General features: G+C 46.4%; 1 protein-coding gene across 5 annotated transcripts; it reads left to right on the plus strand.

Annotated features, from left to right (window-relative positions):
* Window positions 1-2,781: 2,781 nt before the first annotated feature.
* LOC123402076 lies at window positions 2,782-6,538 on the plus strand. 5 transcript variants are annotated; one of them, XR_006611234.1, is made up of 4 exons: window positions 2,782-3,742; window positions 3,872-4,037; window positions 4,627-4,939; window positions 6,364-6,538. XR_006611234.1 is itself a non-coding variant. In XM_045095940.1 (3 exons), exons 1-2 carry the CDS (start codon window positions 3,280-3,282, stop codon window positions 4,003-4,005), a joined length of 597 nt encoding a protein of 198 aa, XP_044951875.1. In that variant the 5' UTR covers window positions 2,787-3,279; the 3' UTR covers window positions 4,006-4,037; window positions 4,627-5,992. The 5 variants fall into 5 exon arrangements, 3 of the variants coding, with proteins under 3 accessions (XP_044951875.1, XP_044951876.1, XP_044951877.1); XR_006611233.1 differs by lacking the exon at window positions 6,364-6,538 and having other exon boundaries at window positions 2,784-3,742; window positions 3,980-4,037; window positions 4,627-5,992; XM_045095940.1 differs by lacking the exon at window positions 6,364-6,538 and having other exon boundaries at window positions 2,787-3,742; window positions 4,627-5,992.
* The last annotated feature ends 21,048 nt before the right edge of the window (window positions 6,539-27,586 follow it).

Consider the following 27,586-nt stretch of genomic DNA (forward strand, 5'->3'; position numbering starts at 1 on the left):
TCGTGCGTCTGAAGGCATTCGAGGACCGCACACGGCTGCGCACACAGGTCGATGATCAGTGGGCGGATGGGTAGCTCATGCTCATGGCTGCTAAGTGGGAGGCACAGCGGCAATAGAGGGACGGAGGCTCTGACGACGACGGGACGTCCAGCACGGTTCGAACGGCTGAAAGAAGAGGCGTGGGCGCTGCTACAATTACGGGCAGCGGGGTCACTTCAAGCTGCCCCAAGCCGCGGAAGGCGATGGCGGCGGAGCGGGCGCTGCTGGCGGACATTGGAGACGCCCTCGGCGGGCCGGGATGTAACGCCCAAGATGCGATCGTATCCTTACTTTGGCACGAAGACCTCGATAGGGATAGAAGCGCATCTCGTCGTTTTGCAAGAATAGATATCGTGACAAGTACAGAAGAGATGAGTATATGGAATTGGCTTACACTCGCCACAAGCTACATCAAGTTCACATAAATTCAACAACATAATCAATCGTCATGAAGAAGAGTAGGGTCCGACTACGGACGAAAACAAACGATAAAAGAACGACGTCCATCCTTGCTATCCTAGGCTGCCGGCGTAAAACCCATCCTAGATCGATGATGAAGAAGAAGAAACTCCAAATGAAACAATCATTACGCTCACGTCAAAGTGTCGCTTTACCTATACCTGCAACTGTTGTTATAGTAATTTGTGAGCCACATGGACTCAGCAATCTCATTTCCAAAGGTATCAAGACTAGCAAAGCTTAATGGGTGAGTTATGGTTAAGTGTGAGGCTGCAGCACAAGAATAAAAGAGGGGGATGATATATGCATAGCGGACGTGAACTAATAATGATCAAATGAATGATCCTGAACGCCTACTTACGTCAAACATAACCCCACCGTGTCCTCATCCGGATACAGAACTCACGAGAAGAGACAGTCACGGTTATGCACACAGTTGGCAAGTTTTTAATTGAGTTTACTTCAAGTTATCTACAATGGGATGTTAAACAAAGTTTCCAAATTTTCCACTAACCGTGAGCACGACTTTCCGAAAGATTTAAACCTGCAGGGGTGCTCCAACTAGTCCATCACAAACTACCACACGTTGCGACGGAATGACCTCGATTAGGGAAAACCCATGATCTTCTCGGGTTCCTATTGGGAAAACCTCAACCTCGAGATAGCCCAAAGTATCCTCGGAATCCCACGAACGAGACACTCGAGAATGGTAAAACAAGTCCAGTAAAGCCGTCCGGCGTGTCGACGATCCCGATAGGAGCCACATATCTCGTTCTTAGGACACGAAGGATAAGCTAGTGTATAGCGTCTGATAGAGATCACCCGAGTTTCCTTGGGTTAGCCCCGCACAGTGCTCTATTAAGGACCAGCATCATCAGCATTGGCCCTCCCTGTATTATATTGAATTACTCCTCGGGTTCTTGACGCCCTATGCATTTTAACGGTGTTTAGTATTATTACGTTGGACAAATATAGTACTAATGTTGGGCCTTGCCAAATGAGTTATATCCCAAAATGAAATTTAAGGGGGTCTGCATAACAACCCCAAGCATGTTAGGAGCACTCATTTATGGAATATGACATCGGTAGACGAAACTAAGGCGCCAAAGGTGAAACAAAACACCAGGTTAGAAGGTCAAGCCTTCCACCTTTTACCAAGTATATATGTGCATTAAATTAATTAGCAATAAAATGGTGATATAACACGGAACCCATGTTTTCACATGGAAGCAACTGCATCTGGAACTAGCAATGCTATAAGAAGGCTGAGCAAGCGGTAACATAGCCAAACAGTGGTTTGCTGGGTTGTGGAAAAGGTTAGAGGTTTTTTATGACAATGTTGGGAGGCTGGCATTTAAGTGGTTGGTAGCGAGACATAGCAAAAGAAACGAGGCAACTAGCATGACATTGATAGTAATGGTATCTAGGAAAATGATCATCTTTCCTGAGATCCGGCTTGGAAGAAGAACGAATCCGTGAAACAGACGAACCAACATAGTCGAACGGATCCTCATACTCCGAAGCGGATCGGAACTCTATCGAGAAGAAGCAATCCGGAAATAAGAATCAACACACGATATTCACCACGACACATGCACGATATGATGCACAACCTAATATGATGCATGTCCATTTCAATTATGCAAGGCATGGCATGACAATTCACAATAATCAAATACTACACATTAAGTGAAGCTCAATATGCAACGAGTTGCATATTGACGAAACTCCACATACGAATTATTTAGTTTACTCCCGTTTAGGTATACGGAAATATTAAATGTTTTTTGAACATGGCAAGAGGTGAAGCACTAATAAACTACATATCTAGGCATTTTAAATGATGTCGGAAACGACATATAGCATTTCCGAAACGACCCCACACAAAAACTTTGAAATCTGTCCAGATCTGTCGAAAACATATTTTAAGTTTGCTAAACGGCAAAATAAACTGGAGCACGTGAAATTAAACGTCATTCTAGTCGATTTACATATATAACTTATCTCCAACAGAGCTACGGTTACTTAGCTACGAATTAAACCGATTTAGCATGACATATATACTACTAAAAAAAGATCAAACTAAACTTCCCTAGGTACACAGAGGTATTACCCCCAGAAAAACAAACATCGATCTGCACCACACAATTAGCCAAGAAATAAAAATCTAACACCTACCATTCACCTAATACCTCTATAGTGTGCATTTAGCAAATTCCTATGGCTGACCGTGCTCCACCTCCACCATCCATCCGCGTCCGCCCCACACCCGTTCGCTTCACCCAACTATAACCCCGTGCACCAGGCTGGATTGAGTCAACCCCCACCTCCCGCTCCTCTCTCCCATGGAGCGCCTCCGTCGCCCGCCGTGTCCCCCATCTCTGTCGCCGCCTCCGCCCACCGCGTCCCCATCTCGGTCGCCGGTGGCCTCCACCTCCACTACATCGCCTCGGCCCCCAACGCTTGACGCGAGACATGGGGAGAGTTACCGGACACAAGCCATGTCTGGGACACACGAGGCTCCAGTCGCCGTAGACGCACCGCCTTCCGCGGGCGCGTTCCGGGGAGGGGAATGCCCGGGGGCGTAGGGTTCGGCTCCCGGGCGGCGGGCCTCGGCCTCTGATTTTGGCCTTTTTTTGTTTGCCTCCTTACCGACGCTCGTTTGCGATTTCGATTTCTCCTTCCGGTTCGGGATTCTGGTTCCGGCCTTGTGGGTTTGCGACTGACGGAATTCCTTCTTCTTTTCTGTGATGGACTGGTGGCAGGTTCCAGAGCGGCGGGATGGGGAACAGAAGGCCGGGAGGAGCGCCACCGACCAGCAGCAGGAGCGTGGCGAGGGGCAACGCGGAGGCCGTGTCGGAGGCTCCCCGCCTGCGGCCGCATGGAGCCCCAGCCGCATCGGTTTCGGGGATCCCAAGTCGGAGCACACCCCTTCCTGGTGATCGGGAGAGGGGTTCCACTGGGGGAAATGTGATGACACCGCCTTATGACAGGCAGCAGAACAGAGCGGTGGAGGAAGCGCGGCCCGGAGGGTCGAGCTTGGTTAAGAAGACCAGTGTGCTCAATTCTCTGTCAAGAGGTTCAGAAGGAATCTCTGGCTCTAGGATGGGTGCAGAGGAGCAATTGATGAGTGAGCACGCCAACAACGGGGATGCCGGCTCTTCCTCGAAGAAGCGGCCAAGAAAAATGGATGCAAGAAGCTACATCAAGAGCTTCAAGACGGGCGTAAGAGTGGGTGCCCCAGGTATTACTTCCTCTCATGCTGGGCTATTGTTGTACTTGCTTAAAGGCTGAATGGTCATATCCTCTCAGCCAAATAGTTTTAATGCCCTGTGCTGGCTTACCAACCCTCACAACGACACTATCATTCCAGGAAAGGAAGAGCCTGCAGTCGCGGGTTCATTTGTATTCATATATACCGTGTTTGATTCCGATCGATCGATTGCTAATCTTTGGCAGCTGCCTTCCTCTACTACTGTAGCCGTGACAAGGACGTCAAGGCCCTGAACTTGATGTAGAAGGATGGCCGGCTGTCCCAGGTAACCAACTCTCATATGAATCATATACATCCTCTCCGACAAGTGACAGTTGGGGCTTCATCTAATTCATCGAGAAATCTAAAATTCAGGGCTTTCCGTTCCTTGAGAACGACTGCCTAACCAGCACGTGCCTGCATTACAGACTATACGTGCTGGCTTAGATTAATAACACATATTCAGTTCACGATCAGAAGGACAATTTAGATTAATCAGCAACAATTACTTCATAAAAATGCAGTACAGTTGGACCCTTAATGCAAGCTTCCATTACTGAGCTTTTGCTAATGAGGAGTAATTTAGCAACGTGTATTTTTACTTTTTTATCCACTGGCCTGTAGGATTTTGTCTTGAGATTTCCCGGAAAGGTGTATTGTCATTACGAAAATATCTTTGATATTTGTTTCATCAATCTCCAATTGCTAATTATTTGTAATATTAAATTATATGTGTTGAAGGCTTCTTTCTATCGAATTCAAAATGCTGGAGCCTTTTGTGCTACTGAATCATATCACTGTTAGTTCTTACCTGAAGATATTTTTTCATTTTGATATGCATGAAGTGACTAAGCTTTTGCTTTGACAAATTGAAGGAACTGACTGAGCCCACTATTAAGGAAGCTTTTGGGAAAGGTGTGCATGAGGGAGCATCTTGTGTTATTGTCAGTTCATATTTTCTTTCCCGTGACGGAGGATTTGTAGTTATAAAATGCATACAACTGAAGATGTCACCAGTGGCTCTGTTTTATCCTAATGCATATATCGCACAGTAAGACATGGGTTCTCATGCAACTTGGCATTGTTCTTTCTCAAGATATGCCTTCTTTAGCATCATAAGCCTCTAAAGAGCACTCGAGTGTACCCTACATCATCACGGCTCTTCTTGTACTACATGGGCTTATGGTGGTATGTGCTAATTAACTTCTCTCTCGATATTTATGAGAATTATCATTAATAGAAAAGACAAACTACATGCCTAAGGAGGAACGTGGTATTTTCTATAAGTAGAGCTAACATGAACAACCACTCCTTTGATGATATGCTATATTTTTCCAACAAGGAATTGAACTACTCTCTAGGAAAGGGAGTTTAGATTATTTTTTTATTATCAATGATGGTTTTGGACTCGATGGATGCTTGTTCTAGAAAGAAGTCTAGAAAGAAGTCACTGAATTGATATCAACTAAACCAATCTCTTCTTTATACAAGACGCAAGGGGTACCTTGATAGCACGTAAAAACATGAATTGTTTCAGTTCTTTTTTTTTAATATGAGAAAGTTAATTTTGCAAGATATTATGAATGGTCACATCAAATACTATATGAGGCACATCACAGGTGAAGTCGGCGAGTGTACGATGTGTGCCAGGACTTGGAAAAGTATTGCTTTTGATATTAATGGGAAAGACAATGGAGGCTACTTTGCTCGATAGTACTACCACGGTAGATTTGAAAATTGTATACAACGAACCCTACTTTCCAGTTTGCACGTTCCTTACCAGGTTTAATTCTTGATACTTCTTCAATGAGAGAAACTTATAGTTCAGGATGCATTCTACAGGTTCCATTACTGATGTGGTACACAATGCTTACTACACATGTCGCCTTATTTTCTTGTTATGCTATTTATCTAATTAAGCAAATGTCTCAGCGTCATATATTGTTAATCTGCATTGCTACTATACACCACGGACTAAGTTAGATCTTCTTCCTGCCGCAAGCACGTGCATTGCAAGCTTGCCCATATTTTTTGTAGCCACTATACTTTATTTTTCTATGTCTGTGCATTATTGGCATGTCAATTGGAGAATTTAAAAATACCCTTACAAATTATGACATAGCTCAACTTTCATATTTTGGGGGTCAATGATTTGACATCTGAATCAGATGTGTTAATATGAGCTACACAAAATTTAAGTATGTTATATCATTCCATAATGCTAGAATATTCATGAGTGATTTCTATAGGTTCATTCTTTTTACCATGGTGTTGGTACAAGGATAACATGATATAGACAAACTATAATCATGCTTTCCTGCATTGCAAGTTGCCCATATTATTTTTAGATGTTGGTTCTCTTCTTTTCATTTTAAAGTTTTAGTCTCAAGGCATCCGTGCTAGCTTACTATAGAATTGAACAAAATTGATGAACCTGAAATCTTTATGGGCGAGGTGCTGTAGCGAGATTACTTTTTTTAATCTGTTTTTTACGCCCAGAGATGGTGAAATTGTCCATGCTCAGTGTCATTCCTTGTTCTTATTCAGGAGCTGCCATGGTTAGTGTCACGTGTATGCACAGTTGTATTTCATAATACTGAACAACCTTGCAGGTGACATATTCTCCTTCTAGGTGGCTTGGTCTGCAATAGCATACTGGTGGCAGCGAGCACCGAAAGACAGAGATGCACGTAAGGGATTGCCTATTAGTGGCATCAAGCTCCAGAATAGAAGATACAAAATAGGGTAGGGGGAAGATATGGCAGTGAAGAGAGTTGTTTGGTATGTGCATGTGTATGTGGTTGTTGGGTTGTTCTATGTTGTAAGTGCAGTCGGAATTTTTGGCCAACATGTTTGAAAGTATAGTCTGTACACATGTGAATTATAATTTTGGCCACTGAATTACTATGGTGACCAAATCAACACCGAGACGGTTAGCACCCACGGCTCCCTTTTTCTCGCTAATGTCGTTGAGATACACCAGGATTGTTGGTGGCTAATTTGTGCATGGCATGCGTGAGACATCGACCGGTGATGATTGGATTGCCCGTCTAGGAACCCATTTGATCGCAAAATTGGCAAGATTCAGCAGCAAGGTGAGAACTAGGGATTAGTGGTGAGATCAACATGGTACATGATTATAATAGGGAGGCATGCTCACATGAGTTCCATCGGCGATAACATTGTGAGGGGACAATGGGAGGGCTTCACATGGGCACTTGTCATGCTAGAAAGACAACGAACACATGTGATGCGATCCGTCAGGTGATGTCAAATGTTTCCCTTGTGCATCGCATGCCTTGTGTGGGTGGAGTTGTGAAAGGACTGGTGTAAGAGGTCTTACTTCAATGAGTATGATTGCCACAATCACTCTAGCAACAAGGCTACAAGCACCACGAGGAATAAAATCAGATATTTGAAAGAGGTTGGTGATAATATAGAGAAGTTCTAACCTAACACACGAATGGCAATATAATGATGGTCTATTTTGACACAAGGCAACTAGACTTTTGTCATGTAGTAGTAAACTATTATGAAGTGATTACGTGCATTGCACGTGCAAGCTTACTAGTCACACAAACGAGGCAAACAACATGGTTAACGGGTAGGTCAGGCCCAAGTGTGTGTGCAAATAAACAGAACATGGCAAAATAAATTAGGGGCGCGGCTACGGCATGTGCTACTGATAATGAAGGGCGTAAAATTAACATGAATCAGCTAAACGCAAGGTGCTGGGATTCGAACCCCAGATCTCTGGGATGGAATCAGATGATGCTAGACAATTCGCCCGTGCAGCTCGGGTCATAAATTCGCACATGTGTCCTAAAATATGAAGAAACACGCGTCTTCTTCCCACAACGACGCACGCAATGGCAGTCAACAGAACATGCGAAAGTTGCGGCTTTGGACCTGCTGCATGCGGGAACCGGACGGGGATGGCACTGGTGGAGGCTTAGTCTAAAAAACCGAACCAAAAATCGAACCGGAATAGTTGCCGGTTCAGGTTTTTATCGGTCGGACCACCGGTTCACCGATTTGATCGTCGGTTTTTTCAGCAAAAAAACAATAAATGTTTAGTAATATATGTGCTAATATAGTGTGACACAATGGTCAAATAAAACTATTTTCATGTAGTGAACAGCAAAGTAGCATAGCCGAGTTGGTCATAGGGGTTGATCCGGACGCAACGGTCATGACCGCAGGTTTTAGGTTCCGGGAGGTTCCCGAACTGGTTGCGTGCATGTCAATGCACTCTGCAGAGGGGCTAGGCATAGAAGAGAGCGAAAACGGGCAACCCGGCGACAGAGTTTATAATGCAGAAACGTCCGACAATTGATAGGATATAGTGCCGTTATAGGTTTAATGGTGCGATTATCAAACGAACTTCGATTGCGACGAAATTTGGCAGGAGGCATACCTACATACAATAAGACCGCACGCCAAGTTTCAACTGAATGCGAGAAAGTTTAATCCACACTTTCAAAAACAATATTTTAGCGATGCCGCTGGCGCGGGCGTGTGTGGTTGGTCTCAAAACGGTCAGCAGCAAAATAGAGAGAACCGGCAACTAATAACGGATGCAAGTTTTGAAAACTTATGGCAACAGAGTGCCCATACAATGCGGATGATGCGAATGATGCGATGATGAGTGCGTGAAACAATCTAATCACACGGCGGCAACAGAATAAAAGGGGAATCTTCTAGAGCGTCGGTCTAGGGCTGTTACAACTCTCCTACACTAACAAAAGATCTCGCACCGAGATCTTAGAATGAAAAGGGGAAGAGGAAGAGGAAAGGAAGAGGTAAAACTGAGTTGCTTCTGTGACAAACGAGTGAAACCAACGATCCTTGCAGGTTGCAACGAGATTAAGAATGACATAAGGAACAAGCAAGAATTCAATCAAAATTTCGGTAGTATTTCGGTAGGAAATTGAGGCAAATTTTGATAAGATAGAATATCTTAAAAAAGACAAAACATTCTGGTTAAATGAATAAGAAAGGAAAGAACACGATCTTGATAGAATTAGATACGTTGGATACGTATCAGCCTCTTCTGATGCGTCCGTGGAGGAAGCTGTTGCTGCTATCAACTGCCCGGATGAAGTTGACAGAACCATGCAATTTTAGGCTATTTCCACGAAGAAAGGTAAATCAAAAGCCAAAACTCCTTTCGTGGAATCACAAGTACGCAGATGCATGAGAGGATCGGTTCAGAGGGATGGATTCAAGCATGTGTTTCTTGGGCTAGCATCAGAGCCAAAGAACAAGAAGTCGTGCAGTAGGCCTATCTAGGAGGCCAACACTTGAAGACCAGAGCATAATGAAGCATATGTCCCACCTGCCACATCGATCAAGGCGCTTTAGGTGATTGGTCATCACCTTGGAATCGAGGAAGGCAAGCTACTCTCCAACTGGTTTGGCGCGCCCATAAGTCTTCCTTTATATGTCTGCTTTGCCTCTGTGGTAGAAAACTATGTCTTATTGTGATGTCTTGTAAGTTTATGTGAGTACTATGTCGTGACATGTTATCTTTTGGCGTGTCTATATGTCGCTTGTTACTATGTAACTCATTGTTGGCTGCTACTTACCTGGGATATTAATGAATAGTCATAAGCATAGAAACTAGAATGTACTATGTTGGAATGTCCGAGGGCTAAATTCTCCGGCTAGGCAGAGAGCCGTGCGCCAAAAAATGGAGGAGAGCCAATGTGATGTCGCCTGCTTCCAAGAAACTAAGTGTGGTTCGTATACACTCAAGGAGATTCGGTCTTTCTGCCCAAGACAGTATGATCATTTTGCTTTTTCCCCTTCTCATGGCGCTTCAAGGGGGTCTTTTGGTGGTATGGAACTCTGCGATTCTCCATGGTGATTTAATGGAGAGAGAATCATTTGGAATGGTATTTAAGTTCACCTCCAAAGAGAGTGTTGATGTTTGGACATTAGTCAATGTTTATAGACCATGTGAGGGGGAATTAATAGACATTTTTGTTGAGTGGCTATATAATTTGCAGATTGCTTTTGAGGAGAACTGGCTTTTGTTGGCAGATTACAATTTCATTAGATACCATGAAAAGAGAAATCTGTCAGGTGGGGATATGAATGTTATGCTCATCTTCAATGAAATCATTGGGCATTTGGGTCTAATTGAACTACCTATTAAAGGGAGATCCTACACTTGGTCTTATAGGCAATATAATCCACTTCTAGAGCAACTAGATTGGTTTTTAACTTCCACCAACTGGATCACATGTTACCCCCTGACTGAAGTTTTGCCTTTGGCCAAAACTGCCTCTCATCATGTGCCTTGTGTGGTTGTCATCACCACCTCAATCCCCAAAACCAATATCTTTAGATTTGACAATTATTGGACCAAGGTGAAGGGTTTCTTGGAATGTGTTGCCAAATCCTGGAATAAGCCTTCTTATAAGAGAAACCTCCAGGTATTCTCACTCACAAGCTTAAAACCCTGAGACATGATCTTAAACATTGGAAATTGGGAATTTCTAAGATGAAAATTGTCATAGACAAATGTAATAAGGTGATTGAATGGATTGACAGTTTGGAGGAGCTGAGATCCCTATTCAGGCGGGAATTTCATTTCAGAAAGATTGTCAAGGAACACCTACAACATTTGTTACATTTGCAGTTTCTTTACTGGAAAAAGAGGTGTACTATCAGATCAATCGAGGTAGGGAAAGAGAATACTAAGTTCTTCCATGCCATGGCCTCTGAGAGACATAGAAGGAATTATATTGCCAACCTGACCCCTGTTGATGGCATAGTGATTTCAAAGCATGGTCAAATGGAGGGGATTCTTTGGTCTTGATATAAAGGTCGTATGGGCACAGCTAAAGGAATCACTATGGGTTTTGATTTGCCTAATCTTATTAAGCCAGTGCAGGGATTAGATGTGTTGACCAAACCCTTCACCCAGGAGGAAATGGACCAGGTGGTCAAATGCATGCCTGTGGACAAGGCACCAGGTCCATATGGTTTCAGTGGGTTGTTTCATAAAAAGTGTTGATATATCGTTAGAAAAGAATTTTATGCACTTGCTAATAACCTTTTTGAAGGGAAAGCAAATCTGGAAAGTTTTAATAATTCATCCATCACCCTAGTTCCAAAGAAAGCCTCACCATAGTATGTTGGGGATTATAGGCCCATATCTTTGACACGCTTGGGTATCAAATTCATCACCAAGATGGCTGCTAATAGATTGCAAACTGTCATTATTGATTGTGTTCATAAAAATCAGTATGGATTTATCAAGACTAGAACCATTCATGACTGATTGGTTGGACCCTTGAGTACTTGCGTCAATGCCATCAGTCAAAAAGACCAATTCTCATTCTTAAAATGGATTTTGAAAAAGCTTTTGACTCTATTGAACATGAGGTCATCCTAGATATACTAAAGTATAAAGGGATCAACAGAAAATCGAGAGGATGGATTCATCAGTTCCTCACCTCCGGGCCCTCCTCCATTCTTCTTAATGGTGTCCGTCGAAAGCATTTTCATTGCAAGACTCGTGTCGGACACGGAGATTCCATCTCCCCTTTACTCTATGTTCTAGCAGCAGATTTGCTCCAGTTTGTTGTTAATGATATGTTACCCAAGGGACACATTCAGTTGCCAATTACATGCCATGACAAGGATTTTCCTATTGTCCAATATGCTGATGATACTTTGATTGTTTTTCCTACTCGGGAAGGACAGTTGAAGGTTCTGAAATAGATGCTTCAGGTTTTCACTAGATCAACAGGCCAACACATTAACTTTGAGAAATCATCAATGGTTCCAATCAATGTTTCCTTAGATGAAACTGAGAGACTTGCTTAGGTCTTTGGCTGTAAAGTTGGTACTATGCCTTTTACATATCTTGGTCTGCCGGTTGGCGCCTCACCGCCCAAGATGGAGCACCTAATGCCTCTAGTTTCATGCATGGAACGAAGGATGTTCTCTAGTTCTTCTTTCCTGGCACGGCAATAGAAGCAAGACCAATTATCTCATCTTACGCAATTCTTTCTTATGATGTTTTCTATTAAACTTGGTGAAATTAAACTCATGAGAATCACCACCAAAATTAACACCGACAGTTTGTTTACAACAATCTATAGTAGCATTAACGGTGTTCAAGAAAGGTCTACCAAAGATAATGGGACAAAAGTCATCTTGTGGGGAACCAAGAATGAGAGACCCAGTAGGATATTTTGTTTTCCCACACAAAACTTCAACATCTCTAACAATCCCAAGTGGTGTGATGGTGTCTCTATTAGCAAGTTTAATAGTAGCATCTATGTCTTATATTTCAGCGGGTGCTATTTCCTTCGTAATTTCTTGATACGAAGTAAAGGGAATAGCACTTACGCTAGCACTTATATCACATAAACCATGGTAACAATGATATCCTATTTTAACTGAGACGACACGCATGCCAACAACTGGTCTATGTTTATCTTTCCCATGAGGGTTAGCAATTCTAGCAGTTTCACCACACAAGTAGATAACATGCCCATCAATATTTTCTCCAAGAGATCTTTAACCATAGCAACATTAGGTTCTACATTAAGTTGTTCAGAAGGTTTAGGTGCTTTAATATCACTTTTGCGAACCACAGTTGAAACCTTAGCATGTTCTTTTATGTTAATAGGAAAAGGAGGATGACTCCTCGGCCTTCAAACCCCGAGACAGCGTCAACCGGCAGCTTCACAATGCCCAAAGCATGGCAGGTAAAGCCCGGCACCGGTCATCGATCCAGGGTTGGCATCAACATTGTAGGGGTACCTATGCCTATAGTCTAATCTAGACTTGGTGGACCGAGGGGGATACATAGCATAGTGATTGTCGACGACCATCGTTCAGAACATCTCAGACGACACCAAGCCGCAACATGAGGCACCGGTCCGAAGGTCAACAGACCATTGTCCCGTCCATCACATCCACAAACCGACACCGACGAACCTCAAGCACCCACCTTGGATTGACCTGCGACGACCCAAAGCCGATAAGCCCGACTCCAATGTGAGAACGCGTCGGACCTTGCTCAGGGAGCACCCAACCCACGTCAGGAGGTCCATGTCAAAATCCATACCTAGCGGGTGGTTAGTCTGTGTCGCTGGCCCATTGCTGACACACAAAACTTGGTGAGGTGAGTGTCGCCCCATCAATAGGGAGGCCTCTCATCGCGGCCAAAAAATCCGACCGCCGAGCAGCCGCGCCAACGCTAGCCCGACCTCCCCAATGCTTCCCCATGGCAAGATCCGCCACCACCAGTCCAAGGCACGGCCACCACCTACCTCCCACTCTCCTGCCTCCATGCGTGCGAGAAGGATCGTCGGAATCCGCCGCCTTCATCAGTCGCGCCCGGCGTTCCATGGCCGTCCGACCACGCCGCATCCAGCCCAAGGATTGGGCACATGCAGGGCACCACAACACTCTCACATGCCACCCACCAGCATGGGGTCATACGAGCCCCTTCCTCTGCCCCAAGGCCGCCCAACCATGCCGCCTCCAGCCCAAGCTGTAGGGACATGCAGAGCACCAGAGCATTGTCGCGTGCCACCCACCAGTCGGGGGCATACGAGCCCCTTCCACTACTCAGATTCGAGCAGGTCCACCGCTACCTGCACCTTGTCGTGCCACCTCCATAAAGGAATTGTGTCGCTGCCCCAAATGTGCCACGCCCACCGGAGCCCTCAATTGTTGTTGCTTGGGCGGTGCTACATGATCGTGCGATGGTGCGAGAGCGAGACCTTGGAGGCCTTTTAGGCTTCGGATATAATGTATGAGATGATTGGTTGTTAGTGGATTGTAGATAGGACCTAGGCTACAATGGCCATGGCCCGGGTCGTAGCGCTCGATTTCTTTGTTAATTGTAGCAATTTTGACATTGTTTGGTATTGTACGAAATGTTCCGCCTCGGGCTTGCCCGGGACCTTGCCCAATCCCAGCTACACCACTGGTAGATGGGCTGGCAACCAAAACATACTAGCAAATGTGTAGAAATCTTGTGGAGGTCATAGCTCAGTTGGGCCCCAATAAAGCTTCGTCTATGTAAGTCGGTTCACTAGAAATTCCGATATCTTTCCCTAATAATAAAGCAGCTACTGCTTCTGTCGTCCGTTGTGGCGGTTTTGCAAAAAAGCCCATGACATTTTGTGTGTTCAACCCGCACTCCCTTTTTAAGTGAAAAAAGGGAAAACGGTTCGTTTAATTTGGTATATATAAATGCCACATCTATTTCAGCATAGTCATGGACCTAGCCCAATGGCCGACGCACCGACGCCTTGCTACACCACTAGGAGAAGACCTATTGAGGTTTATGTAAACAATACCAAACGCACCGACGCATCGACTCCGGCACCGCCCCGTTTTTCCTATTGCTTCATTTTTTGTGTAAATTCAAATGCTTTTACAACATTCATATCTTTTAAATCCTAACTCCAAATCTAACATGTTATATATGAAAATCGCTCAGAAAAAAGTGAAGATTTCAAATATGCTATTATTTTGCATGTTACTTTCTACAATAAAGTTTATTGTGCAATATTAATTAATACCTTCTCTATATTGGTTATTTTGAAAATGCCTATTACACATGTTTCTTCTCCCATTTAATTTAAGTAGATATAACAGTTTAATGCTCTCAGAAAAGATAGAGTTGACACTATAGCGGATGTTGATTCCTACTAGCTACCATATGTTAAAGGTTATAATATGTACATAGTTATCCTATTTTCCATTGTGCACAATAACCAATCAATATACGATGATGTATACTAAACTGTTGATATGAGGTTTATGTAAACAAGTGAATTAATGTTGACCTTCATATTTATTTAAATTGTGTCCATAAAGATTTTTTTAAACACACTAAGTACACTAAAAAAATCATGCAGTCATTACATTTTTATATAACACTATTTATCATGTTGTTTGTTGTCAAAGGATTTACAAATATCGTCCAATATGTGTAAGGGGGTAAAAAAATTTCCGTTGCAACGCACGGACATGTTTGCTAGTCTATATCTTCAAGTGTTGTGAGCGTAAGAATTAATTCACGGGATAATGGCTACCCTGGTTGATGATGGTGTCATGTGGTTTATTTGAATAGCAGAAATTATTGGTTGAAGGGGGTGCAGTCAGGGGCAGTGCAAGGCCCCGACGGGTGAGATGGACATAGTAAGACATCCTTTGGTTCAATGACGGATCCGGGACCCAAGCCCGGGGAACTGGGCCAGGGGTGCAAAGAATACATGCTTCATTCACTGTAGCATCTGGGGGTATATACAGACACTTTAGGAGTATTGTAGCATCCTCAGGCCTGGGGCTTGGCCCACTTCTGGCTCCGCCACTGCTTTGGTTCATAGGATATGGAAATGTCATAAAAACTACAAAATTATTATTGTTTAGAATTCTTACAAAATTTCTGAAAAACAAAGGAAGGCTAAAGAGAAAAGGAAACTACCAGAGATCAGATAAGTGATTCATAGCATTCCGTCGGATTTTGTCCATAGAGCGTAGTCATCAACTTGGTAGTTTCTACTTTCTCCGTTCTTAAATATAAGTCTTTTAGAGTTTTCAGTAGTAAACTACATACAAAACAAAATAGGTGAATCTACACTTTAAATTATGTCTATATACATTTGTATGTAGTCTTCTAATACAACCTTTAGAAAAAATTATATTTAGGAACGAAGGGAGTATGTACGTATAATTTGTTTCCGGCATTCACAAAGGGGCTAGCATTAGGTTACCATTTCAAGTTATTCCCCACTATCTTTTGGAAAGATAGGATGTTGTTTCGTTATCGGAAAACGCACTATTCAAAATACTGGGACTTAGGGTTGTTTCATTATGAACCGAGTAACTGGATCGAGCGATCCACTCTCTTTCCAGTTGACAGTAGAGATCCAATTGTTAGAGCATCTCTAGCACATCCTATATAACACCGATCCACAAAACGTGTTTACACTTCACGAAAAAATGACTTTACGGGTCGGCGCCGGTGTGGGCAAAGTCATACCCCGTAAAATGAACCCGTAAAAAAATATTCTCTAAATATACCGATTTTAGCTCTCTTTTTTTTCTGGTCGTCCTCTTCCTCACGTCAATCTGAAATCGGACAGGACGGCCATCGGCGAACGGGTGGACAAGGAAGATGCGGAGCGGCCGTTGACGGACGGACGGCTAGGACGGGGCAGGCGGCGGTCAGACTCCTCCACGAGCTAGAGCTAGCTAGCTCGTTCGAATCGATTTGGCCAGAGCTACATAGCTAGCTAGCGTCATTGGAATCGGAGGACAAAATCACTGTTCTGACCTTAATACGTGAAGAATTGCACAAAATGAACTCGTTGCCAATTTTTCAAACCTCATCCGTTATTAGTTGCCGGTTCTCTCCGTATTCGTCGTTGACCGTGTTGAGCCCGACCACACGCGCGCGCCCGCGGCATCGTCAAAGCCTTGTTTTTAAAATTATGTTAAAAATATTCTTGGATTGAGTCAAAACTTGGCACGCGGTCTTATTTTAATATAGGTAGGCCGCCTACCAATTTTCGTCGCAATCGGAGTCCGTCTGGTACCCGAACGGTCGACCGCAACGGCACCGTCCTCGCTTATTCGTCGGACGTGTTTTGGTGTTTTAAGTCGCGTTGCCGCGCCGCACCATTTCCCTCTCATCCCCACCTAGCCACTCTACATAGCCACCGAGACCTTCCCCGCGTGCGAGACCATTCGATTCCGATCGCACGATTGAAACCGGGACGAAAAATGCAAACCCTAGCTACCTCGGCTATAAAAGGAAGGGCCTCCCCTTCCATTTTTAGTCTCTCCCTAACTGTGCCTCGTTTTTCATGCCCTAGACCCTAGCTGCTGCCTCAGCCTCTCCCACCTCACTCCAGGCCCGCCCGGGCCCGGATCGGGCCCTCTCAGGCCCATCTGCGCGCCACCGCCCGACCTGGCCCGAGCCAACCGCAGCACCCGCAACCACGGGCCCGCCCCCTCGCCTCCAGGACATCGCCCCGTGCAGCTGCCTCGCATGCCCGCCGCCTCGCCGGTAGTTCGCCGATGGACCGCGTCGTCGTGCTCCTCTGACGGCGAGGTAGTCGTCGCCTCTCTCTCCATCTTCTCCTCTCTCTCTTACCCTTCTATGTTCTCCCGATCTGCAGCCGCAATGGAGGCAAGCTCCGCCGGAATGCGATTGATCTGCCGGGAACGAAGTCCCACGGCCAGATCCAGCCGGCTTCCACCGCCCCGGAGTTCCTCCGCCGCCTCGTTGTGACTCAGCTCGCGTGCAGCCCAAACTCCAGCGTCGCTGGCCTCTGCTGCGAGAGGTTTGGGACGGGAGTTGCAGAGCCTCGCTCTCCTGGGCTGCGCCCCACCCCCGTTGATCGATCTGCCAGCCTGGGCCCGTGTCGGCCCAGCTCGGAGCCGGTCCGAGCCGGCCTGCCTTCTCCACCGATCGGGCTAGGCACACGAGGTGAGGACCCCCCGCAACCCTATGCCCCACCGCCGGCGACGTTTAGTTAAATTTCGCCGCTGCCCTGTTTAGGTTCGTTAGGTATTAGGCCCATATTTTTTAGGATTTTTTCAGATTTATTAATTTTTGAAAAATGCTAGATTTTCAAAAGTCCGTAGATATAAAATCGTGTATCGGATCGCGACATATTATATATGTAACTTGTGTAGTTTTCTGCATAGATTAATATTTTACAACTTTCATGCATGTTTGAAGTGTTTTGAACCGCCGTATGTCTAGATTTGGGTGATGTCCTAATAGGGAGTTATTCTGTAGCTATTTTTGTATGTGTCCGGTTTGTTCAAATCTCATAGATAAAATACCACGTTGTTCATGGCCCTTTTTCATGTATTTTAGAGTATTTGTTTGCATTTTTGCATGTAGGTACCGTCGCCTGTTTGCTATATCGTGCTTAGGACATAATCTCGCATATTTGTGTGGCGCTAGTTTATTTTTCGAACCCCGCATATTATATATGTTTTCGGGGTAGAAAAATCCATAGAATTTAACTGTGCAATTAGTTTTAGCTTTTGAGCAAGTTAGTGCGCGTGATATTTTGCCATGTTGCCCTTTTGTTTATTTTGTCGGATTTATTTCGTGCGTGATATGCATGAGTTGTGAACATGAGATGTGTAGACTAGCCTCTGGTAATTTTGGTTGCAATAGAAATCCATGTTTAGATGTTGTTTGCTTGTCGCCAACATGCTAGAAAATAACGCTGATTTGAAGATGCTGAAATATTTCTAAGTCTGAAATCTGTTATATTTTGTTGATGTCTTGCCACGAGTTTTTCTAGTGATCTAAAACTCCTTTGGGGGTGGTCCAATGGAGTTATTTATAGTCCTTGAGATTCCCTAGCATGCTGTCGATTTTCATACCATTTGGTGCCCTGTAGCATATAGTTTTGCTGCTGTCAATATGCCTTCAAATCAAAAACTGCACTGTCCAAAACTGACATTTTCACTAAGTCTAAAACTATGTATGAGATGTCATTTTGTGAGTTTTTTTCCTAGTGATCCATGCTTCCATGCTAGATGTTATTAGTAGGATGTTGTAGTGCATCTTGACTATTAATGTCTCATGCCTTGTTTGAGCATTTTAGATTTATGTAGCTTGTTATTTTGGATTGTAGAAAATGGCATGTTGCTGTTTTGGGAAGATTGTAGCTATTTTTTGTGTAGCTTGTATTTGTTGAACCGTTGCTCCGTTTTGATCGTCCTATATGAAACTTGTTTAGAATCTCGTTTAGGTTCGTATTATCCTGTTGTTTGGATGTTTTGGGATGCTTGTGGATGTCATTGCATACATATTGCATTCATACCATCATATCTTGCGGTGTTCGTATCTTTTGAACCGTAGCTCCGTTGGAGATGTTCCATATATGTAAATGGACTAGAACAACACGTAGAATCATGTGAACCACTTTATTTTGCTGTTTAACAAATATTAAAACATGTTAGTTCAGATCTGGACAGAATTATAAATTAACGTATGGGGTCAGTTCGGAGATGCTATATGTCGTTTCCGGCCTCATTTAAAATGCCTAGATAGGTAGTTTAATTACGCTTCACCTCTCGCCATGTTTAACCAACATTAAATATTGCCATGTAACTAATCGGGATAGAACTAAATAATTCGTATTTGGAGTTTCTTCAATATGCACCTTGTTGAATATTGAACTTCAATTAATGTGTAGACTTTGATTGTGTGAATTGCCATGTCATACGTGCATAATTGATATCGATAATGCATCATTTGTGTTGTGCATCGTGTGGTGAATATCGTGTGTTGATTCTTGTTTCTGGTTTGCTTCGTCTCGAAAGTGTTCCGCAGGCGCATCGGAACGGGAGGACCTGTTCAACTACATCGATTCGTATGCTTCACGGAGTCGTTCTTCTTGCAAGAGGGATCTCAGGCAAGATGACCATTTCCCTATATACCATTACTATCATTGCCATGCTAGTTTTATCGTTTCTATCGTTATGTCTCGCTGCCTACCACCTTTTAAATATCAGCCTCCCAACATTGCCATGAAAACCTTCAACCTGTTCACAGCCTAGCAAACCACCAATTGGCTATGTTACCGCTTGCTTAACCATGTGTTAGCGTTGCTAGTTGCAGGTGCAGTTGCTTCCATGTGATAACATGGGTTCCTTGTTATATCACCATATTAATGCTATTTAAATTAATGCACCTATATACTTGGTAAAAGGTGGAAGGCTTAGCTTTTCTAGCCTGGTGTTTTGTTCCACCTTTGCCCCCTTCGTTTCGGCTACCGGTGTTATGTTCCATAAATGAGCGCTCCTAACATGCTTGGAGTTGTTATGGGGACCCCCTAGATTCTCGTTTTAGGATAAAGCTCGTCTGGCAAGGCCCAATATTGGTTCTATATTTGCCCAACATAATAATTATGTTAATACTAAAAAACATAGGGTGTCATGAACCCGAGGAGTAATTCAACATAATACAGGGAGGGCCAGTGCTGATGGTGCTGGTCCAAAACATAGCAGCTTATTAACGCTATCCGGGGCAACTTAGCGTTTGTCGTGGTAACCATCTCTCATCCGTCGTGTCCTGAGAATGAGATACATGGCTCCTATCGGGATCGTCGACACGCCGGGCGGCCTTGCTGGACTTGTTTTACCTTTATCGAGCGTCTTGTGTGAGGGATTCCGATGATGCTTTGAGCTAACTCGAGGTTGAGGTTTTCCAATAGGGATCTGAGGAGATCACAGGTTCGCCTGATCGAGTTCATTCCGTCGCAGCGTGTGGTAGTTTGTGATGGACTAGTTGGAGCACCCCTACAGGGTTAAATCTTTCAGAAAGCCGTGCACGCGGTTATGTGGCAACGTGAAAACTTTGTTTAACATCCGGTTCTAGATAACTTGAAGTTAACTTAATTAAAACTTGCCAACTGTGTGCATAACGGTGATTGTCTCTTTCGTGAGCGCCTTATCCGATGAAGGACACGGTGGGGTTATGTTTGATGTAAGTAGGTGTTCAGGATCATTCATTTGATCATCAGTAGTTCATGTCCGCTATGCTTAGATCATCCCTCTCTTTATTCCTGTACTGATAACTTAGCCACCAAATAAATGCTTAGTCGCCGCTGTAGCTTAACCACTTAACCATACCTCACCCGTTAAGCTTTGCTAGTCTTGATACCTTTGGGAATGAGATTGCTGAGTCCTCTGTGGCTCACAGATTACTACAACACGAGTTGCAGGTACAGGTAAAGGGTTACTTGACACGAGCGCGTTGATTGTTCATTTGGAGTTTATTCTTCTTCTTCTTTGATCTAGGGTGGGTTCCAGGCCGGCAGCCTGGGATAGCAAGGATGGACGTCGTTCTTTTCTCGTTTGTTTTCGTCCGTAGTCAGACCCTGCTCTTCTTCATGGTGATTGTATGTATTGTACTGATGTGACCCTGATGTAGCTCATGGCGAGTGTAAGCCAATTCCATATACTCATCTTTTCAATACGTGTACTTGTAACGATATCCATTCTTGCGAAACGACAAAATGTGTTTCTATCGCTGTCGAGGCCCTCGCGCCAAAATGAGGATAGGACCGCATCTTGGGCGTTAGATGCTCGTACTCCTCCGACCTTATTTTCCTTTCGCGGGACGAGATCAATGAGAGGTGACAATGGCGAGGACGACACCGGCGTGACGGTCATCGTTGGCTCGTCCGCGGAAGCAATCGCCTGTCTGTCCTCCTCATCATCATCGTGGGCAAGCACCCAATATTGGCCCCCGAACTGCTTTCACTCTTGCTGCACAATCGGCGTGGCACTGGTAAAATCGAGAACTTCTGCTGGTAAGGTCGACTCTTCTACCTTCGGAATTGGACCCCACACCATATAAGAGTATATATCGATCTTGAGCAGACCCCCATCCTCGATCCTTTCTTCCTCCTACAAGTACCTCCCCACAAGAATGTTTCCTTCACTATCCCGGAGGGTGACCCACCTTGACGGAGAGGAAAGCTAGATGTATCCATCACAGCGAGATCCCCGCAGAATCTCGTCGGCTGATGCGAACCTGGCTCTCAACCGTCTCGTGGTGGCCACCAGCCTCGCCTCAGTGTTCGCCGATCTTCCAGACGGATTTGGATTTCGGCGACTCCATTCGACTCCGGCGGTAGCACGGGTAGTGTGGACGGTGGCGCATGGGTCACCCCCCGAGTCACCTCTTTCGTCTTCGAATCAGGCGGACGGGGCGCCGGCACCCCCCGTTCATCAATCCTCCATAAAAAAATGGGGTCCTCAAACCCGTGTGGCTTCTTTCCGAGAGAGACAATTGGATTCCCCGGCCTTTCTCTTACCAGCTTTATTGTACCTAGCTTGATGATGTAAAATAATTCAAGAAATATTAATGCAGGAGACTTCCTTCAAAAAATATTTGTATGGTACCCCTCCGTAAACTAATATAAAAGCATTTAAAACACTACTTTAGTAATCTAAATGCTCTTATATTAGTTTACATAGGGAGTACATCTGACTTCCATGTATACGTGCACACATGATTAACTGGGCTCACGTTCAATCGCTACGTATGACCATCCACCGATCCGCCGATGGATCATACACCACGGATACCGAGTATACAGTATCCCACAAAGAAAAAGAATGCTGGTGTTAGAGTAATCCAAACACGTATATGTTAGTTTGGTTAGTGTTCGTGATCAGCGTTGCCGTGAGCTTAGTTTAGGTAAGTTTGAGTCGGTTTCCTAGTTCTCTACGTGTGTTAGGGCTGAAGTAGGAAAGGTTATTAAGTCGGTTTGGTTTCCATGTATTAGTCCAAGTCTGAAACTGGTCATGGTTACGAACTAGTATTCGAAGTAGTACAAGTCCGGCTAGGTTCATGTTGCCTGGATCGGTTTAGGTGTCCGTCGGGTATGTGTATGTATACACAGAGTGTTGCCTGAGTTTTGTAACCCTGAAACAACGAGAAAAACGAGAAAAGCAATAAAGAGATATTTACGAGGCATGACACGTGCCTCTGGCTATCTTCGTGTTGCTGCGTTCGTGTGCGTGTGTTCTGGTCCTGGTGTTTGCGTAAGCGCTGGCGAGATATCGAGTGCTACAGCTAGTTCGTATGCGTTGAGCCGAGTTGCACGTACACAACTAGTCAAGCTGTAGGGTGATCGTGTGTTCGATCCCGAGGGCAAAAACCAAACAATTGATATCAGGGCAAGGTTTAGAGGCTTCACTGTAAAGTTGCGTCACGGTGGAATTGTCGTCGCCGTCAAGTTGTGTCACAGACGACGGAAAATTGAAGAAGAGGATCATGTCGACTTCGAAGGCGAGTGGTGGTGGTGTGACTATCCAGTACCCCATGCTTGATGGTGACAATTATGGGGTGTGGGCCGCGAAGATGAAGATCTTCATGCGTGCGCGTGGAGTTTGGGCAGCGATGGAAGGTGACGACGCGGTCGAAGAGACAAAGGATCAAGAGGCTTTCGCCGCCATAGCCCAAGGTGTGTCTGATGCCGTTTTCATGTCTATATCAGAGAAAGAGACCGCAAAGAAAGCTTGGCAAGCGCTCAAGGAGATGTGATGGGGTCATAGTCCTAGGGTAGGGTCATAGGCCTGTCCTACAGGTCCTACCCAAGGACTACCCCACGCAAGGGACAGGACCTTCAGTATGCCCGACTGTATTAAGGTGCCCCCATCATCCAGTCGGTAACGGGCCCAGAATCATCCAGTCGGAGACTAAGACTCGGAGGACACCGGACCTACCGACTGGATACACTCGGTGCGTCGTAACCTCCCTGGAGGGAAACTGTTGTACGTTTCCGGGTGCATTAACTAGCATTTATAGCATACGTTACCTGTAACGCATGCATTAAATCGCCACTACTCCACCCTTGAATCAGAACCGTCGTGGAGGGCAGCGCACTCTATATAAGCCGCCCTCCCCCACTGGTAAAAGGGTTCGAAAAACATTGTACTCCATATTACACTCGGTAACAAGCTCCAGGAGCACTGAGACGTAGGGCTATTACCTCCACCGTAGAGGGGCCTGAACTCATACAACCTCGCCGTAGCTAGGACTCTGCCCATCTCATTCGTACCCTACACATCTACTGTCAGGCTTATACCCACGACAGTTGGCGCCCACCGTGGGGCAGGCGTCTAAGCGACTTCCGACGAGTTTGCGACTACTACCTTTCGTCATGTCGTCCGGTGGAGTTTCGAGCATGGGTCACCAGATCCTCTTCGGTGCTCTCTCCTTCGTCGTCGACGATTCGGCGTGGCTTCGGGAGGCACCCCTTGACGTCGAGGCGCTTCCCCGTCGCGGGGCCATGCACTTCCGTGCCGGCGCTCGCGGCGTTCTTCTTCTCCAACAATCGGCTCCATTTCCGGATTACACCCTCGTCACTCGCCGCAGTAAGCGGTCCCGCAGTCCGCGTCTCCAACGTTGGGTGCAGCATGCCCGAGCGCGCCAGATCGCGTCCTCTCAGGTGGCAGTTCTGGAGTCTGTTGTAGTAGCCCCACGCTCCCAGTGCTCGGACTCGGTTCCGACTGAGCTTCATACCGAGTACGTGGGTCGTGGGCCTGCAGCAGAAGTACACATGGCCAACTCCCATGAAGATCCTCGTCAGGCCGACCGAGGTGAAGTTGGCGAAGCATCCGGTGCGCGTCGTCCGCCTCGTCGTTCTGCCAGCCGACACACTCGGCGGAGCAACGTGGAGGTGTTCCGCACACCTCTCCTCAACCTGGCCGCGGCTGCCCAGATTGCCGATTCCCTCCAACCGACTGATTCAGAGGCAGGAAGGGGAATCGAACAAATCCGAGCCCTGTTGCGCACGGCGCAGCAGCAAAATTCGGCAGTCTCCCAGTCACACAATCGGATCCACAATAGTTCCGTCCATGCAAACACGCATAGATCGGTTCACAGCCCTAGATCTCATCAGTATCGCCGTCGCTCACGCACCCCTCCGCGGGGTGGGCCCTGCGGGTCCTGGCATCATGATGATCGGCATTCAGTCGGCGACATTTATGACCCAAGACCCGACGCAAGGGGCCGAATCGCTCAGCGAAGAGCCGACAGGGGTCGAGCCCACCGTGATGACCGCGATATGGACCGTCCGAGTGGAAGCAGGGCCATCGTATCTGGCCCCGAGTGTTTTAGTCGAGCCATCCGCTCGGCTGATATCCCGCCCAACTTCCGATTGGCTGCGGGAATTGGTAAATTCTCAGGAGAGTCCAAGCCCGAAACATGGCTAGACGACTACCGAGTGGCGGTCCAGATCGGAGGAGGAGACGACCATGTCGCTATGAAGCACCTCCCTCTGATGCTCTATGGCTCGGCCCGAGCTTGGCTGAACCAGTTGGCCCCCTCAAGCATTTACAGTTGGGCAGATCTAGCCCGAGTGTTCATCAGAACCTTTGAAGGAACGTGCAAGCGCCCTGTAGGTCTTGTGGAGCTTCAGCACTGTGCCCAGAAGCCGAATGAGCCCTTGCGCGACTTCATCCAGCGATGGACGACTCTTTACCACACGGTGGAGAACGTCACCGAGCATCAAGCAGTCTGCGCCTTCAAGGCAGGCATGCGGTACAGGGAGCTGTACTTGAAGTTTGGTCGAACCGGCGACATCTCCATGAGCAAGATGATGGAGATAGCAACTCGCTATGCAAATGGCGAAGAAGAGGACCGCATCCGGAGCGGTAAACACAAGATAGTCGGCGATGCCGATGGAGGTAACACTCGGAAGCAGAAACCGGAGGTTCCGCCCACACCGCAAGCAGAAGCTGCAGCTGTAACCAGCGCCAAATGCAAGGGTAAAGGGAAAGCGCAGTTCACCCCCAAGAAAAAGCCTTTCAACAATCCCATCCTGGACTAGCCTTGTCCAATCCATACGAAGATGGATGAGGAAGGTAACCCCATATACGCAAAGCACACCACTCGGCAGTGCCGTCTCCTGATTCAGGGGTTCAGCGAAGGGCAGCCGAGTGAGAAGAATCCTAAACAGGATGAGGAGGACAAGGAGGATCCGTTCCCCCAAGTCCATGCAACCCTCATGATCTTCGCTGACGTCGAAAGCAAGAGTCGACTGAAGCTAGTGAACAGAGAAGTCAACATGGCCGTTCCGACTGCCCCCAAGTTTCTCAAATGGTCTGAGACTGCGATTACCTTCGATCAGTCGGATCATCCAACACATGTCCCCACCCCAGGAAGGCAGGCTCTGGTCGTCGACCCGGTGGTGGAAGGAGTCCGACTGCGCAAAGTCCTAATGGACGGCGGCAGCGGGTTGAATATTATGTACGCCGACACTCTCAAGGGGATGGGCATTCCGATGTCCAGACTCAGCGAGAGCAATATGCAGTTCCACGGAGTCATCCTAGGGCGGAAGGCCAAATCACTCGGCCAGATCGCATTGGAGGTCATCTTCGGCTCCGACAAGAACTTTTGCAAGGAGAAGCTCACGTTTGAGGTGGTGGACTTCCAGAGCGCTTACCATGAAATTCTGGGCCGCCCGGCATATGTGAGTTTCATGGCACGACCGTGTTATGTGTACTTGAAGTTGAAAAGGCCCGGTCCAAAAGGCATTATCACCATCACCGGCAACCGCCAGCGAGCCGAGGAGTGTCTGCAAGAGGGGTCGAGGATCGCCGACCAGCAGATGGCTGTACTCGAGCTCGAAGAGTACAAGAAGACAGTCGACCCCGCCGACTTAATGCGCTCAAAGAAGCCAGCTTCTGAGTCCGCGTTCCAGTCGGCGGGAGAGACTAAGAAGGTCAGCATCCACCCGACGGACGAGTCTGCCGCCCCGACGAACATCTCCACCACCCTGGATCCCAAATAGGAAGCCGAGCTCACCCAATTCCTCCGTGAGAACTGGGACATCTTCGCATGGAAGCCATCTGACATGCCGGGTGTACCTAGGGAGTTGGCTGAGCACCGACTGCATGTGGATCCCGCTGCTCGGCCCGTCCGAGAGTGCCTGCGCCGGTCCGCCGCGCACAAGAGGAAGGCAATCGGAGAAGAGGTGGCTAAGCTGCTAGCTGCCAGATTCATTCGCGAGGTTCACCACTCCGAGTGGCTCGCCAATGTAGTCATGGTGCCCAAGAAGGACAAGTCACTCCGAATGTGCATTGACTTCAAGCACCTCAATAAGGTCTGCCCGAAAGACCATTTTCCGCTCCCCCGCATAGATCAAATTGTCGATTCGACTGCGGGGTGCGAGCGTTTATCATTTCTTGATGCCTACTCGGGTTATCATCAGATCTGTCTGTATGGTCCCGATGAGTTGAAAACAGCTTTCATCACCCCGTTTGGGTGCTTTTGCTACATCACCATGCCTTTTGGTCTGAAGAATGCAGGAGCTACCTTTATGCGCATGATCCAAAAATGTCTCCTCGACCAGATCGGTCGCAATATGGAGGCATACATGGATGATATCGTAGTCAAGTCCCGCAAAGGTTCCGACCTGCTGACTGACTTGGCAGAAACATTCGCCAACCTTCGTAGGTAGGATATCAAGCTAAATCCTGCCAAGTGTTCATTCGGTGTTCCCAGCGGAAAGTTACTCGGTTTCTTCGTTTCCGAACGAGGGATCGATGTTAACCCCGAAAAGATTGGGACCATCGTCCGAATGGAGAGGCCGGTCAGAATACACGATGTTCAACGACTCACAGGTTGCTTAGCAGCTTTGAGCAGGTTCATCAGTCGACTCGGCGAAAAAGCACTTCCTCTGTACCGACTCATGAAGAAATCAGATACCTTCGAGTGGACAGACGAAGCCCAAGTCGCGTTCGACGACCTCAAAGTCCTACTTTCCACCCAGCCGGTTCTTACTGCTCCGCTCAGTAAAGAGCCCCTTCTTCTGTATATCGCGGCTACAAATCAAGTCGTCAGTACTGTTCTTACAGTCGAGCGAGAAGAAGGCAAAGCATACAAAGTTCAGCGGCCAGTGTACTACGTCTCCGAAGTCCTGACACCTTCCAAGCAGAGGTATCCCCATTATCAAAAGCTTATCTATGGGATCTATATGACTGCAAAGAAGGTGGCTCATTATTTCCAAGACCACTCGGTATTTGTCGTTTCTGATGCTCCGTTGTCGGAAATTCTCCACAATCGGGACGCATCAGGCCGAGTGGCGAAGTGGGTGATGGAGATGCTGTACTGCGACATCAAGTTCGAGGCCAAGAAAGCTATTAAGTCTCAAGCCCTGGCTGACTTTATAGCAGAATGGGTAGAACAACAGCAACCGACTCACATCTACTCGGCTCATTAGACAATGTTCTTCGATGGGTCTAAGATGTTGAATGGATCCGGCGCTGGTGTTGTGATCATATCACCAAAGGGTGACA

The sequence above is a fragment of the Hordeum vulgare genome, chromosome 6H (assembly GCF_904849725.1).
Source record: "Hordeum vulgare subsp. vulgare chromosome 6H, MorexV3_pseudomolecules_assembly, whole genome shotgun sequence".
In the NCBI taxonomy this organism is placed as follows: domain Eukaryota; kingdom Viridiplantae; phylum Streptophyta; class Magnoliopsida; order Poales; family Poaceae; genus Hordeum; species Hordeum vulgare.

Excerpts from the sequence above, each read along its gene's own strand:
- LOC123402076 (XM_045095940.1), top strand. The coding sequence starts at position 3,280 with ATGGGGAACAGAAGGCCGGGAGGAGCGCCACCGACCAGCAGCAGGAGC. Across the intron at positions 3,743-3,871 it reads CGTAAGAGTGGGTGCCCCAG|GAAAGGAAGAGCCTGCAGTC; the intron begins GTATTACTTCCT and ends CTATCATTCCAG.